The sequence below is a fragment of the Pristiophorus japonicus genome, chromosome 14 (assembly GCF_044704955.1).
Source record: "Pristiophorus japonicus isolate sPriJap1 chromosome 14, sPriJap1.hap1, whole genome shotgun sequence".
Taxonomy (NCBI): Eukaryota; Metazoa; Chordata; class Chondrichthyes; family Pristiophoridae; genus Pristiophorus; species Pristiophorus japonicus.
The window spans coordinates 101194838-101210876 of record NC_091990.1 but is presented as its reverse complement, the minus strand read 5'-3'; the positions used below and the strand labels follow the sequence as shown (position 1 = coordinate 101210876).

General features: G+C 44.4%; 1 protein-coding gene across 9 annotated transcripts in view; it reads left to right on the top strand.

Moving 5' to 3' along the window:
* The window catches only part of LOC139280002 (kielin/chordin-like protein), a 531474-nt gene that overhangs the window by 232941 nt on the left and 282494 nt on the right, over positions 1-16039 (top strand). For 6 of the 9 annotated variants that reach the window (XM_070899412.1, XM_070899413.1, XM_070899410.1 and 3 more), the window contains 2 exons: positions 10328-10444; positions 12915-13040. The exons of the other annotated variants lie outside the window; for them this stretch is intronic. In XM_070899412.1, the coding sequence (XP_070755513.1) occupies positions 10328-10444; positions 12915-13040 (243 nt within the window). The remainder of the gene's footprint in view (positions 1-10327; positions 10445-12914; positions 13041-16039) is intronic. 9 annotated transcript variants of the gene reach the window in all.

The window sequence follows — 16039 nt, the reverse complement described above, 5'->3', positions numbered from 1 at the left end:
TCTTAAAGACACAAACATCATTCAGGTAAGTTTGAATTTAATGGTCTGGACTGGCTTTTTTTGATTTTATTGAAGTGGTGGCTTGCTGCAATAGATTTGAAAAGTTTTTTAATCGTGTAGGGAGTGCTGCTGGACTCTTGCAAGGGCTCAGATGGTAAAGGATGTCCTTTGAGAAGACCGAACATATTGCAAATACTCAGCAGGTCACGCAACATCCGTGGAGAGAAAAACAAGAGTTTACGTTTCAGGTCGACATGCTGCCTGACCAACTGAGTAGTTCCAATATTTGATGCTGTCATTTCACATTTACAGCATCCGCTTGCAGAGGGATGAGGAAGACTCAGAAGAAAAGGAAGCCAAAGAAGAGGAATCAGACAAAAGGATGTATCCCAGAAAGCCCCTCTTTTGCCGGGATATCTGGGATGGAATCATCCACCTACGGTACCAGTGTCTGGGCAGGCTGCATTTCTTAGGTGTGTGAAATGAGGAAGGCACAAGGATGGGGTTGTGCTGGCGGAAAGGCGGGAAAGCAAGAGGTGCATGTCAGGAGGAGGATAACGTACAAGGATACCCGCATGTTGCATCCTTTCAGCCTCGCCACTGACCAAAGGCTCAACCATAGCCCTGCCAAGAATGGCCTGTATCATCATCTCTAATGGGGTGAGGTGAGGCTAGGAATGGGAGATGTGCCTCATCATTGGTGCAGATTGTTGGTAGGTGAGTGATTGGGGGTCGTGCATTGAACAGTATGTGAGGCTAGTGGTGCAGTTGGTAGGAGACGGCTTTTGAAGATGCATTCACTGACCTTGACTAGTGGTCTGAAGTCATGAAGCTGCTTTGAGCACTGGAGCCAGGTGGTGGGGGCAACACTGTTGGCAGTGATGACCTTAGCGATATACTCTCACCTTGTTCTTTCTGGAGGACCTCCTGGCCCTTGTGGGTAGAGGGCCGCACTTGTAGTGTTGTCCCCTGCATAAAGCTGGAGTGCTGCATGTGAGAGCCTGGGTGCCCCTTTCCTGGCTTGCTGAGCCATTTGTGTTAGTGCTGAGGCAGTTTTCCGATTTATTGAGGTTAGGAAGTTAATTCAGCTTCAATAGCTGAATATTTCTTAAAAGTCCAAAGGGCTGATAAATGCATTGATTCACTTAATTTTATTTTGTATTGCTTCAGTGTGCATGGCCCCTTTAATTCTCAGATCTCTTCATTGCCCACAGTTCTCTGCGAGCTCCACAGCTTCGCTCACGGAGGTTGTGGGAAGCTGCAATGCCGGACCTGGATAGGAACTTCGTCCAGGATCCCTCCTGCAACGTCACCAGGATGGCGTTGCACAGAAGGTGAGCACTGTGCCACCTATCTCCATGCCCCCCAAACCAATTTCACTCGGTTAGCTTTGCGCCTATTTGCAGTGGGCATTAATTGCAGTTGTAGCAGGAATACCGGCAACTTTGCTGGCGAACACAAATTTTTCCACCTTTGTGGCTGCTCGTCCAGGCTGAACCTGAGCTTCTACAACATCAGTGCAATATACGCCCTCAGCTAAGCTTCAAGCACCATAAATGCCTCATCACCAATACGATCTATTTCCAACTCCATAATATCATTGAAATACATGTGTAACGTATTGCCACAAGGTTTTGTGTGAGAATGCTCAGTTCGCTCTGGCCTAATAAACAAACACATGGATGAGCAACTCATCGTGTCTCTGTCCTTCATATGTTCTACCTGCATATATTGCACTTTGGAGACGAGAACGGTATCCAAAGGTCACAGGACACAGTGTTCAACCTTCAAGTGGACAAGTTTAAGGTGAATTTGAGACAACTAAACTACATTTTTATGATGTTTTACCGTTAATGCTCATGCAGATTCCTCTGTGCTTTACCTTCACGTGTATGTGTGCACAGCAACAGCGACATTGATTCTCATGGGTAGCGTGGCTGAGTCAGTGTTCGATGGGATTGGGACAATCATGGCTGCACCTACAGGATTCGGCATGTATGACCAAGTTCGCGAACCATTCAGTTCTTACATTGAGTGGATGGAGATGTTTTTTTAGGGCCAATAAATTATTGGGACCGAAGGTGAAGAATAGAATGTTCAAGCTCAAAATAAAGTAATTCTTGAATGAAAGCAAGCAATTTTTCTAATGGCGATTGGGCCAGATGTCTATGGAATGTTGACGAACCTACTCGCGCCAGGGAATGCAAAGGATGTGTCGTTGGAAGACAATGTCGAGAAACCCGAGGACCATTTCAACCAAAAGCCATTTTGCAGAGAGCTGTATTTTTGGTACCAGAAACCAAAAACAAAGTGAAACCATCAGTGAGTACATTGTAGCTCTTAAGAACCTGCCTTTGCATTGTAACTTCGGCACATTTTTGGGTCACGGGTTGCGAGGTATGTTTGTGTGTGGACTGGTGGATGAGCACACACAGTCCAAGTTACTGAGCACTCCGGGGCTGAAATTGGTGAAGGCCAAGTGCCGCCCAAAGGACCGCTGATGGCCGCCGAGAGACCGGGTGGTACTTTGCCTGGAAGATTCCTCTAAAAGAGAATGGAAGTACCGGCCAGTGGCCAAACAATGGCTTATGCCGTCAATCTGGGCAGCAGCGGGCGGGAGCTCTCAATCTCGGTGGCAAAGGCTCTTCCCGCCCAAATGCCGCCGAGGATGGAGTCGGGCCCAGGGAGGGTGGAACAGCTGAAATGAAAAATAATAGCAAACAAAAAAAATACCGGAACACCTTCAGGGGACCCCATACAGGTAAGTCGTTGTAAAAAAAATATTTAAAAAATATGTTCACTCACCTTTTCTCCCTTCTTCATACTTACCGTTGGGGTTAGAACAGCCTCCACGCAGCAGTCCTTCCCCCTGCTGGTGCCGACTCCCGCCCGCACCAATCAGGCAGCTCGGCGGGCGGGAGGCCACTTACGCTACTTGGCCACCAGAGGATGTCAACGGGCTGTTCCCGGTGGCACTCTCCTCCCACCCGCTCCAGCCCAAGTGGAAAATGGCAAAGAGGAGAAAACGGCAGCAAAACTCGGCGGCAGTGGGCGGTAAGGCCACCAATATCAGGGCCTAAGACCCTAAAGTTTGACTTAGCTTGCAAAATTGCCTTAACTATGAAGATGATGTCTAAGAATGCTAGGGAGCTCTGTCCAATTCAAGTAACTAATTTCAGCTGAGGTCTACAGTCACAAAGCTGTGAGACCGAGTCAAAAGCATGTCGGTGAGAGCAGTTCAGTGAATTATTGTCACTGCAATGGAAATCACTCACCACAGTCCTGCCAATACAGAAATGCGAAGTGTTAGATCTAAAGCAGGAAGTAAGAACCATTCTAGTAACAATGCAAAGCAGCGACAACAAAAGGGAGGAGTTCACACTATTATCATGAATACACCTGATGTTGAAGAACTAGCCATCTACACTATCTATGCCACTAGCAGCAACACTAGCAGTCGTGAGAAAGACTTCCGTACAAAACCTTTGATCAATGAGCAATATATTGATATGTATATTGACACGGCGACAGACTGTTCTATCATGAGTAAGGGGACATATGAGAATAAGTTTAATCAAATACCACTTACAAAGAGTACCGTAGAGTTAAAAACCTACACCTGGAGACATGTGGACAAATGGAATGTACAGTTCAGCACAATGGCCAGTCAGTAAACCTGCCCACTGTTGTAGCGAGCTACAACAACTGGCCAACCTTCATGGGCAAAGACTGGTTGAGAATGTTATGACGAGACCGAAAAACATCTTCGGTGTAGATGCTTCAAAGAAGCGACTTGACAGATTACTGAACAAGTGCGAAAGCATGTTCATAGACAGTTATGAAGGCATCACTGGGTATGATGCGCATATCCGCATCAAATCCAACGTGAAGCCTGTCTACTGTAAGGCAAGGTTGGACCCCTATGTGTTGTAAAGTCAGGTGGAGAAAGAGCTAGTGAAGCTCCGAGAGAACTGAGTGCTGGTAAAAACTGACAGAAGTGAATGGGCAACCCCAATTGTGGTGTGCCCAAAGCAGACAAAACTGTACGCTTGTGTGGTGACGACAGAGTTACTATCAACCAAGCAGTGGACGATGAGCAGTACTCGTTACGTACATCGCAAAATTTATAAGCAGCACGCTCTGGGTCATAGATTTTCTCCAACCTTGATCTGTCACACACTTGCGCTCAGCTGAATGTTGACAATGAGAGACAATAGTATCTCACCATCAACATACACAAGGAATTGTAGTCATACACCAAGTCTCCCCCACCCTCCCCCCCCAAAAAAAAATCGTCCAGGCTACAATGGATAAGATTTTGCAAGCGGTTTCAAATCGCTTATGCAATCAAGACAATGTGCTGATCGAAACAAGAGGCGAGGAAGAAAATCTAGGAGTGTTAGATATAGTGAGTGCTTCAAAAGTTGAATGCCCACAATGTTAAATTGAAAAGGAACAAATGTGCTTTTGGGCAGCCCGAGGTTGTGCACTTTGGTCTGAAAGTTGATGCAAATGGCTTGCAACCAGTGAAGGAAAAGATTGATGTCATCAGTGCTCCAAAGCCACAGAACGTGTCTGAGTTAAGATCTTTCCTTGAAATAGTCCAGTACTACGCATGAGTTAGCAACCATTTTGCCCCCGTTCATGAGCTCCTCAAGAAGGATGCCCAGTGTAATTGGTTGGAAGCGCAACAGGAAGATTACGCTGCTTGTAAGAGAAATCTCTCTAGCAAAGCTCTACTTGTACATTATGACACAGAGCATGAGCTTAAGTTAGTGTGTGATGCTTCCAGTTATGGTGTGGGCGCTGTCATAAACCACATAATGGATGACAGTCAAGATAAACCAATTGCGTTCACATCGTGAACCCTCACAAAGAGGCAAAATAAACTGCATGCAGATTGAAAAGGAAGCACTCGCTATAGTGTTTTGGAATCAAGAAATTCCAACAGTTCCTGATTGGCAGAAAGTTTACCAATAACTGATCATGAATCCTAGCAATATTGGCGCGCAAATCAGCCGTATCAAGAATGCAAAGTTGGGCAGTGGTGTTGTCACAATATGACTACACGATTGAATATCGGACTTCAAAGCAAAACTCAGTCACAGATGCCTTGTCCAGGTTACCACATGAGGACTTGTGTGTTGGGAGTGAAGGTGCTATTTTCATGCTCGGTGCAGTTGACAAAGATTTTCCCATGAATGCAACTGAGATTGCAAATGAGACTCAAAAGGATTCAGTACTGAAAAGAGTGTATGAAAAGATCTTGAATGGATGGACTGATCAGTGTATGGACACAGAGTTGAAACCATTCGATAACCGTCGTACTGAATTGTTCTGCAAGGTTGTATCAAGTAGGGAAACAGAGTTGTGATACCTACTTTGAGAGAGAGAATTCTGGTCAAACTTCATACTGAACATCCAGGGATTGTCTATATGAATTCAATTGCAAGAAGCTTTGTTTACTGGCCTGGATTGGACAGTGATCTTGAATCACTTGTCAGCAAATGCAGTGTTTGCCAAAATTGCAGAAACACTCAAAAAGCAAGTGTTACAGGGTTTGTTCGGGACTCAGCATGAAGCAACGTTTGGCAAATTTCAACTATTCCCCACACTACAACTGGATATACCCCAGCAGAACGCGATGAAGAGGTGATTGAGAACATGATTGAGTCTTGTTCAACCAAATTTGGCCTCAAGAGCTGAACAGAAACGGTTGTGTCAGAAACATTATTATGACCACAATCAGAAAGAACGCAAATTCAAACACAAGTGTGTTCGTGTTCACAGTCCCCCTGGAAAATCGAATTCACACAAGTGGGATGTAGGAGTAGAGTTTGGTGGAACCAAGAGATATTTGATTGAAATTGATGACAACATTTGAAGTGTTTATGTAGATCAAATGATCTCTGCTAGAGATAAACCAAGGTGTGATTTTGAACCCCTTGATCATGAACACATACATGAATTTGACTCAGTTCAGACTTCAGTAACTGAAGTACCAGGTTCAAACAAGTCTGAGATGGAGTTTGGAACCGGAACAAAACAGCCTGAAAATTGGTTCAACACCAAAACCTTCTGTAAGGAGATCAGGAAGATTCCAGAAACCTGTTCTTAATCTGGATTTATAGTTCATTTGTGGGATTTGCAGTTCATTTAAAAGAAAAAATGCCAGGAGTTTTTGTTATGTGGCACATGTAATGCTGGGAATGGTGGGACCATAGTTTTGTTGTATTTGAGAGGGAAATAGATAAAAAACATTTTAAGGGGAAAGCAGTGTAATGTATTATCACATGGTTTGTCACGTGGTTTAGTATGGGCATGCTCTATTCGCTCTGGCCTAAGAAACAAGCACATGGACGAGCAACTCATTACGTCTCTGTCCTTCATTTGTTCTAGCCACATCCTGAAATTGGCTCTACACCCTCCCTCCCTCCCGCACCCCCCCACCCGAATTCCCATTGGGCCCGACCTTCCGATCGTCTCCGTGCAGAAGCTGGCTGATTGTCAGCCCTCCAAGACTGGCGCGCTACAGTGGGCGCATGCAAAATGGTTTGGGCCCTCTAATGGTGGGCCACAGTTTAAAAATGACAGCCAGCTGCTGGGTCTCTCTCTCGGTTAGGACGTCAACTTGTGCTGATGTGGGTACAAATGATGAAAACTGTATCTGATAATATATAATAGGATTTTCGTTTCAGTTCAAGTGTAGATTAGGTCTGCAAACCAAATTGAAAATAAAATACTGCAGCAAGACCTCTGGGCCTCCTCTACCGAACAGCTCTCACAGGCTGGTGCCAATGGCTTAAACTTGAGCAGTGCTGAAATCCAGCTTCAGTCAAGCCAGATGTTTCCAACCTTTCCTACACTGAATGATGTTTAATCCTATATTTTATTTGGCCTTCGTTTCTCTACTTTGACAAAAATGAGAGCTGGGAATCATACTATGACTCTACTTGTAGCTGTGGGAGCACAGTAGTTAGTTATTGTTTTGTGTGCCAGTCAGCGATGCACCTTAACCCCCATGAAGTATTTGTGAAGGCAGCTGATAACAGGTGAAGTTCATGGTGTAGAACATTGTGGTAAAGTGCCAGGATGACCTTATGTCACGTTAGAATAAAGTTAAAAAATAGTTAATTGAAAGATAATGTATGCAGGATTGCCAACGTCAAATAAAGGTTTATAATCACAGAGGGAGACAGATCCCAGACCTTTTCAAATACATGGATCTGTGTTTAATTTTAAGAGTGATCTAAAACAAAACACCTTTTCAAACCAGAGTGGGTGAATGTCACACTCAATGGGCAATACTTGTCAAGTCTCAGAATATTCAGGAGTTTATAGGATAGTGTTGACCTGACCGGGGTTTTGATTCTCTTAATGTGTCTTAATATTTATTTTTTTGCATGGAGCAACGGTGATGTGTGTGTTGTTTCAAGGTGTAGATGCTGGGGATGGAGTCAGAACTTGCTGTGGTGAAAGAGAAAAAGCTCTTGCTCCCATGGGTAACGAGACTGATTTGAGTTGCTTGAGTTCAGTTGAAGGCATTGTGACCAAATAGGAGCTTCTGGCCTGGAATTTTCTCGGAGCTAGTTTCACTCTGCTGTCGTAACTTCACCGAAAGTGCGACTCAAATGGGATTTCCACCCTGCACCCGGTAAAGTTATGGCGGTGGAGACAAAGCAGCTCTGAGGAAATTCCAGGCCAGTATCTTTATTTCACATGGGGGTTTATTTGTTTAAAAAATAACTAAGGTTCAAAATAGATGCTGTTCTCTCTTCACCAAGTTTCGAAATATTTAGCCTGTTAGTGATGGAGCAATGCCAATTTGGAAATCAATTAAGATGAAGTTGCTCTGGCAGCTGGAATGGGATGTTTGAAATGTGAATACTTGCACAGACACAGCTGTAATTTACCATCGTCATCAGTGGTGAAGCTCAGCCTGTTAATGTGCATTACCAGGCTGTCTTTCAAGCTGTAAAAAGTGTTAACATCTTCAAAGGAAATTTATGCACATAAAAATATTACAGTTCTGGCTGCTAGTTTTTCTCTTGGTGAATACACTCAAGCCACAAAAGTGCATGTGACCCTCTTATCTTGGAAGACAATGGAAAAGGAAAGATAAACACGATTTATTCATTCAGAAGTGACTGTAAGAAGTGGTTTTAATTTTTCTTATCAAGTACTGGACTGAAAGAAAGTTTGCTGACGTTTCTGTTTCTCCGTATGATTTTATTTGTAAATCAGTCTGGACTTGTAATTTTGGTCTGTGTACAATGGTCTAGCACTGTGTTCATTTTCTCATTTCTGAGGAGCCACATCATACATACATGGTGAGCATCCTGTTCTAAGTATATCTTTTCCCCATAATGTGTAAATGTCATATATGTGTAAATGTTATATATGAGAGGAGAGTGGGGTGAGAGCAGCCAGCACTAGTACAAAAGAGGAGAGTTCCACTAGGTACCTAAATTGTCAGATATTTGGAAGTAAAACTATAAGTCTAGTAAATTATGCAAGCTTAAGTTGTTATTGAGTTGACACTTTTTATTTTTTTTCCCGTTGCTGTGAGGATGCATATCCTTATTGGGGAGAGGAAAGGAGAAACATTAGAGTCACTGGCATCGTTGACTATCCTCTGCATCTCCAATATATCTGGGGCAGATGCCTGGGAGGAGGTTACCAATTGCCCTTCCCTTCAGCTGATCACGAGTTGAGAAGCCTGAAAGCAACACGGGGGGTGGGGGGGGGGGGCAATAGGCTCAGTAGGGAGGGGGTTATGAAAGTTACCATCACAAGATAAATAAAGGAAGGGAAGTACAGGACAGAGAAATGGCCAAGAGACCTTGGAACAGGGAAGACGGTTTCATGTGGGAAGACAGTTTCATGTTGCAAGAACTGAAGTCGGGGTTAAAAGATTCATTTGACCTTTGAGCTAGATACTAGGAGGTGATGTCAGCAGGGAGTCTCATGTAATCACAAGGCATCGCTACTTGTACATTCTGTGGAAGATATGAAGACATTTGGAATAAATTATAAGGGTAACTATCCTAAATCAAGGAATTCTGAATCGTACGGTTATAGTGGGGAGAATTAACTGAGGTAAGCTTGAACTGAATCTCCAATTAAAAAAAATGTGTTTCAAAACCTTACTTTTCTTGAAGGGAGAGGGAGAAGAGTGCTGCGTAATTTTTATCATGCTGTCGCATGTAATTGATGCAGTTTTAGGTCTCACAGGAACTTGCACAATCCAGTTGCATGTTGTAAAGAGATGCACAGAGGTTTACCCAAACATGTTTATAGAGACGGGATCGTCTTCAGTCAGTTGGACAGTGTTGGTAAAGGGAGGAGGCTGGTGGAAACCATGTTGGAAGATTTGCTGCCGCTTTACCAACCCAAGCTCCGTTTCCCTACCCCTGCCCTCACTGGGACTGCCGCTGCCCCCTTTCTCCAGCTGCCACATGTAGACGCTGGTGGCAGGCCTCTGCCTAGCTTCTCGGCCAGTTTTGCTCCCATCCACTGCTTTTACTGCTGCTCCCTGGGGCTGCCTGGCGAAGGTGGCACTGGGCCCAAGACAGCAGCTGTTTGCCAAGGTTCTCTTCATGGAGGGAGAAGTGATGGGAGGCGGCTAATAAAGAATTCCTCTCTTTCCAAAATGGCCCAATGCATTCACCGTTTTTTTAGGCTTCAGTCTCAGCAGAGGCCGAAAGAAAACGTTGGTATTCTCTTTGGGCTTTTCCCATTCCCTTTAAATCTCCCGTCGTGTCTGCTGATGTTGCAGCAGTGGTCTTGCTGCAGCACCACGAGGATTATGCTCTATCACAGCAGGCTCCCTCTTGGTGGCAGGAATCCTGACCAGAGACTACCCTGCATGGGAAATGATCCGCGACCCAGGACTGCGAAGGTCTCAGGGCAGTGGGCAGAAGTCCTATCTCACTGAAATACCGGCAAGTCCTCTCACTCTCTTAGAACATAAGAGCATAAGAAATAGGAACAGGAGTAGGCCACACGGCCCCTCGAGTCTGCTCCGCCATTCAATAAGGTCATGTCTGATCTGATCTTGGACTCAGCTCCACTTCCCCGCCCACTCCCCATAATCCCTTATCCCCAGAGTCTTCAGAGTCTAACTGCGTAGTGCCTGTACCTGGAAATCTTCATGCCAACACTGGGTGACAGAAAGCAGAAACAGGAAGTGTTCCATTCTCAGCTAACATTCCTCACCGGAATAAGGACAAAAATCACAATATTAGAAAAGAGAAATGATGAGCACTTGTGATAATGTCTTGTTATTACACACCCATAAAATGCTATGACTATCTTTTGTTGGCAGATGTGAATGAGTGTGAGAAGACCAACTGCTCCCACCATTGTGTGAATACATTGGGCAGCTTCCATTGCCTCTGCCCGCGTGGATACACGCAACACACAAATGGGCGCAACTGTCAAGGTCAGTTGCTACTTTTTCTGTTTGAGCTCCTGGGAGAGTGGATATATGCTCCACTATCACAATTCGAAAGTGGGTGTAGTTTTGCCTGTTGCAGAGGAGATTTACTAGAATGGTACCAGTTATATGGATAGACTGGAAAAGCTGGGATTGTTCTCCTTAGAGCAGAGAAGGTTAAAGGGAGATTTAATAGAAGTGTTCAAAATTATGACGGGTTCTGATAGAGTAAATAAGGAGAAACTGTTTCCAGTGGCAGAGGGCCAATAACCAGAGGGCACAGATTGAAGATAATTGGCAAACGAAACGGAGAGATGAGAATTTACTTTAATGCGGTGAGTTATTGTGATCTGGTATGCACTGCCTCAAAGGATGGTGGAAGCTGATTCAATAGTAACATTCAAAATGGAATTGTACATACACTTGAAAAGGAAAACATTTGCAGGACTATGGGGAATGGAACTAAATAAATAGCTCTTTCAAAGGGCTGACACAGGCATGATGAGCTGAATGACCTCCTTCCTGTGCTGTATGATTGTATGTTTAATAACTGAAGGTGCAGTATCGATACTCTTCCACACATTATAACCCATAGCTGGTGTAGAAGGTGCATAGGGTGGTACTAGTTTCCTTGTCCATGTAGCCTCTGCCAATTGGTTCTAGATACTGGTCCTTACTCCGCTCTCATCTATGCCTCCCAGTAGCTGCCTGTGCACTATGGCGGCTATAGACGGGACATTTGTCTCAGTTAAACTAAAAATCAGATAAGCATGGCGTGCCGCTTTGCCATCAGTGGATACAGAGGAGCACCTATCCTCAGGAGCATGTGCCCAGTGGTAGATCAGTAATCGGCGTCAGGAGAGATCTTGTTCTTGTAATTTCAACAGCAACCTAGCAAGGTGCTGCATGACAGCTAGGAGCCTGATTGAGGCACATAGCAAGTGGATGGTTATCTACTCCAATGTGGTGTCTCATTGTTTTGATTTTGACTTGCCAGAGATAGTGAGGAAGGTTCTTCAGTCTAATATGACATGCTGGCTCATGATTGAGCCAAACTCTGTGGCCGTGGGCCAATGGACTGATGGATCATACAAAGGCTCATGGGCGCAGACACGCCACTCCAAGCTATGATCTGGTCTCATTGTCATTCTGACAGACAACTGATTATATCCCATTAATTGCAGAAACGCATGTGATCCATTTACATGGGTAAAGTGCATAAGCTTAGCGCACACAGCAAACCAGAGCTTTGAGTTTCATGCATTATTTTAGATCAGAGCTACGGGGAAAGGGTGGGGGAGTGGGACTAGCTGAAGTGCTCTTGTAGAGAGCCGGCACGGGCTCGACGGGCCGAATGGCCGCCTTCCGTGCTGTAACCATTCTATCATTTGCAGTGACTGCAGGTAAGATATGAGAACTGTGCCATTATCAGCATGTGCAATGTCAAACTGTATTTTAATGTAGAGCAAAGATGAATTCTGCGGTTATATTAGAAAAGTGAAACTATCCAGGAGTAAGTACAATTGAATGGCGCAGCTGGCTCACTTCAGACAATTACCCAGTTTGGGCTGGTCTAGTTCAGAGCCTGCATTGCTGCCCTAAAATACCACAGATGGGGTAGTTTCAATTATTTTATATACCTATATATCCATACACTTGAAAATTTCCTGTGACACGGTTTTACAAGGACAGGAGTTTTATATCTAGTTTGACAAACATATGAGAATCTTTGGATTTCTCTACCCCAGAGAGTTGTGGAGGCTGGGTCTTTGAATATATTTAAGGTGGAGACAGACAGATTTTTGAATGATAAGGGAGTAAAGGGTTATGGGGAGCAGGCAGGGAAGTGGCGTTGCCAGGATCAGATCAGCCATGATTTTATTGAATGGCGGAGCAGGCTCGAGAGGCCAAATGGCCTACCCCTGCTCTTATTATGTTCTTATGTTTTTATTTTACCATGTAATACACATTGGGCGGGATTTTAACTGCCAGCTGGTTTCGGATAGATTTCGGTACGCAGGCGACATGATGAGGTGACGATGATTATAACTAACATGCTGCCGGACGACCTGCTGCCCATGTCCAATAGAGGAAGTATAACGGTTCAAAATGGATGACAAGGTGGAGGGAGACGGTCAGGAGGGTAGATGAGTGGACCAACGGCCGAGGCCCAAGGTTCTCCAGCGGTCTGGTTCAAGCCTCAACTGAGAAAATACATTTTGGAGGAAAACCTATTGAAAGAGAGGAAAAAAGGGGGAAACAAAGTTAATTTTTAAATATAAACATTTACAAAGCAAGCTGATCTTGCTTAACTGAGAATAAAGTCAACTCTGCAGCACCACTTAGTGGCGGAAATCACACCGTGTCACATCACATTGGAAAAACCTATTCGGAGAGTCACCTAATCACAGGCAAGAGGGTGGGACATACCAATTTTAATATAACATGGGTATAAATTACTCTTCTTGGTTTCAAGATAACAATGAATGTGCTGCCTCTGGAGATGGCCACTGTGCTCATAACTGCATCAACACAGCTGGAAGCTACTACTGCACCTGCCATCCAGGATATCGGCTCCACTTTGACAGACATTCTTGCATCCGTAAGTCCCTCCCTCTCTTGCACACGATATGCTCTTGTTGAAGGGTGGAAGATGCCTGTGCATGGATTTTTTTAACGTGTGGTGGCCATTGCACACCAGCCACCACACGGGCTTGACAGAGCTTATTGCAGTGGCAAGGATTAACCAAGACGACTGGAGACCAGCTCTGCTGCACGGACCTAGTGCACACACATATCGCACTGTAGGCTGGCCCATGCTGCCCCTGGGCCCTCGCCTCTTCTGGGCCCTGACTTATTCATTGACTTATTCAGCTTTTATATAGCAGTTAATCAACACATGAACTGATGTTGGGTTTTGTTCGATGACCTTTAACTTTACGCAACATCATTTCATTATGACCCTTTTGGGCTCCACAGAGAAGATTTTTGAGCTTTTAATGAGGGTGATAGATTTTCTCTAATACATGTTTCACCTTTTCATAATGCAGGGGGAAAATCTTCAAAGATTCAGTCTCACTTGAAACTTCAGTTTTACAATCATGTCCTCCTGTTTTAACATCACAAGTCAATAGGTTTGGATCTGCATGGTGCATTCCTCTCAATATTAAAAACTTGGCTTGTCCCTTTCAGTTTTCATTTCTGCAATGAAAATGTTTTGTTTTATGAGTTGTTCCTCAGACGTTGGAAACATAATCATCTTTGTTGTTTTTCTATGAATTTTATCCAACACATCAACGTCTTTTTGAAGGTAGGGGCCAAAACTGCACACAATGTCCAAATGTAGCCTCACAAATGATCAATACAAGGTCAATGATTTTTGACTTGCAGTCAAGTGATAATGAGATTTCCCCAGTACATGGATCTACTTCTCGTGATTCAGTACTTTCAGTGGTCAATAATCACACCCAAATCATTCTCTTTCCATCTTTGTTAATGGATATGGCTTCATAATGCACACATGTTTTCAGTTTCCTGTTCCATTTGGCATTACCTTCTGTTGATCTACATTTGAAATCCATCTGCTTTTCCTTAGCCAAATTGCCATTAATCCTATGAGCCATAATCTTTTAAAGTCTCACATGTGGAATGCTTTTAGTGTCTTCTGAAAATGTCAAGTGAATTCTATTCACTGGCCGGTGCTCATACAATAATTACTTAATTAAAGTCTTTGGCCTAGAAATTCAAGATTGCAACAAAAGAACCTTCCAGTGTCACTGTGGGCTGAAATTAATGGCGCTGGCAGGACCGGGATATTAGTGCCGGTTGCTAATTAACATTAGCCCAGCGCTAAACTCACCGTACAAGGTCGTGGCGCTAGTCCCAGCAGCAGGTCCAATGTAGCATGGCTATAGCATCATTGCAGCAAGAACAGTCTTCTCTTAAAGCAAGGCTGTCATTTCAGAAAGCAGTTCAGTCCCTTAAAGGGGAACTGCCTTCTAAAATGAAAATCATATTAAAATAGGCAGTTTTTAGCCCTTACAGCTCGACTGCCTTCTCAAAAAAATTAACGTTAAAAAGAATTCCCGAAAGGGAGACTTCAGCTCTTAAAGCTGAATTATCGTCCTCATTTTTAAAAAAAATGTGGAAAGCGCTTCAGCACGAACACAAATGGCTCAGCAAACCAGGGAAAGCGCACCCAGGGTCTTGCACGCAGCACTCCAGCTTTGTTTAGGGGTCAGCACTACCCACAGGGGCCAGGAGGCCCTCCAGAAAGAATGATGTGAGACCACATCACCGAGGCAGTCACTGCTAGCAGTGTTGCCCCCACCACTTGGCTCCAGTGCCCAAAGAAGCTTCATGATCTCAGACCACTGGTCAAGGTCGTGAATGCATCTTCAAAAGCTGTCTCCTACCAACTGCACCACTAGCCTCGCACACTGCTTATGCACCCCCCCCCCCCCCCTGCCAATCACTCACCTACCAACAATCTGTACCAATGATGTGGCACAGCTCCCATTCCAAGCTTCTCCTCACCCCTCACTGAGAGGAGACGGTGCTGGCCATTCTTGGCGGGGGCATGGCTAAGCCCTTGACCAGCAGCGGAGCTGAAAGGATACAAGATGCTGGTATACTCATACATTATCCTTCTTCTCGCATGCACCTCTTACTTTCTTACCCTCCCTTAACCAAAACATCACCCTGTGCTTTCCTCATTTCACACACTCAAGAAATGCAGCCTGCCCAGCCAGTGGTTGGCCAAGAAGAGAGTGAAGAAGAAATAACACCAACATTCAAATTCACACTTCCAGTCACCAGTTCCTCATGGTTGACCAGTAAGGCCATTTGCAGTGTCCCAGTGAAAGTCAGCAGCCTTCCACCAGCCATGTAGCAGCCACCAGGGTAGCACTGTGTGACATCAGTAGGATAGACAAAGGCACACACAAGAAAGTCACTAAGGGAATGCACCAAGGTAATTAGTTGATTTATTGATGTCATATTGGATGGATATATGTATAAAGTTGGATTGGAAAGTTTGCTTTGTGGTGGCTTTGTTTCAGCATTGTGGCCAAGAGGATGTTGTGATGGTCAGTAACAGAGGGAAGGTACCTACAATCCTAAAGGGGGTATGTGTGCATAAATTGTTCAAGGTGGCAAGGCAGGTTGAGAAAGCAGTTCAAAAGGATTACGAGATCCTGAGTTTCATAAACGGAGGTAAAGAGTACAAAAGTGTTGAAATGATGATGAACCTTTATAAAACAATGGTTCGGCCCCAGCTGGAGTATTGTGTCCAATTCTGGGCACCACATTTTAGGAAGGATGTGAAGGCCTTAGAGAAGGTGCAGAAAAGATTTACAAGAATGATTCCAGGAAGGAGGAACTTCAGTTACGTGGATAGACTGGAGAAGCCGGGGTTGTTCTCTTTGGAGTAGAGAAGATTGAGAGGAGATTTGATAGAGGTGTTCAAAATCATGAGGGGTCTGGACAAAATAGATAGAGAGAAACTGTTCCTATGGCAAAAGGGTCGAGAATCAGTGGATACAGATTTAAGGTGATTGGCAAAAGAACCAAAAGCGACGTAAGGAAAACCTTTTTTGCGCA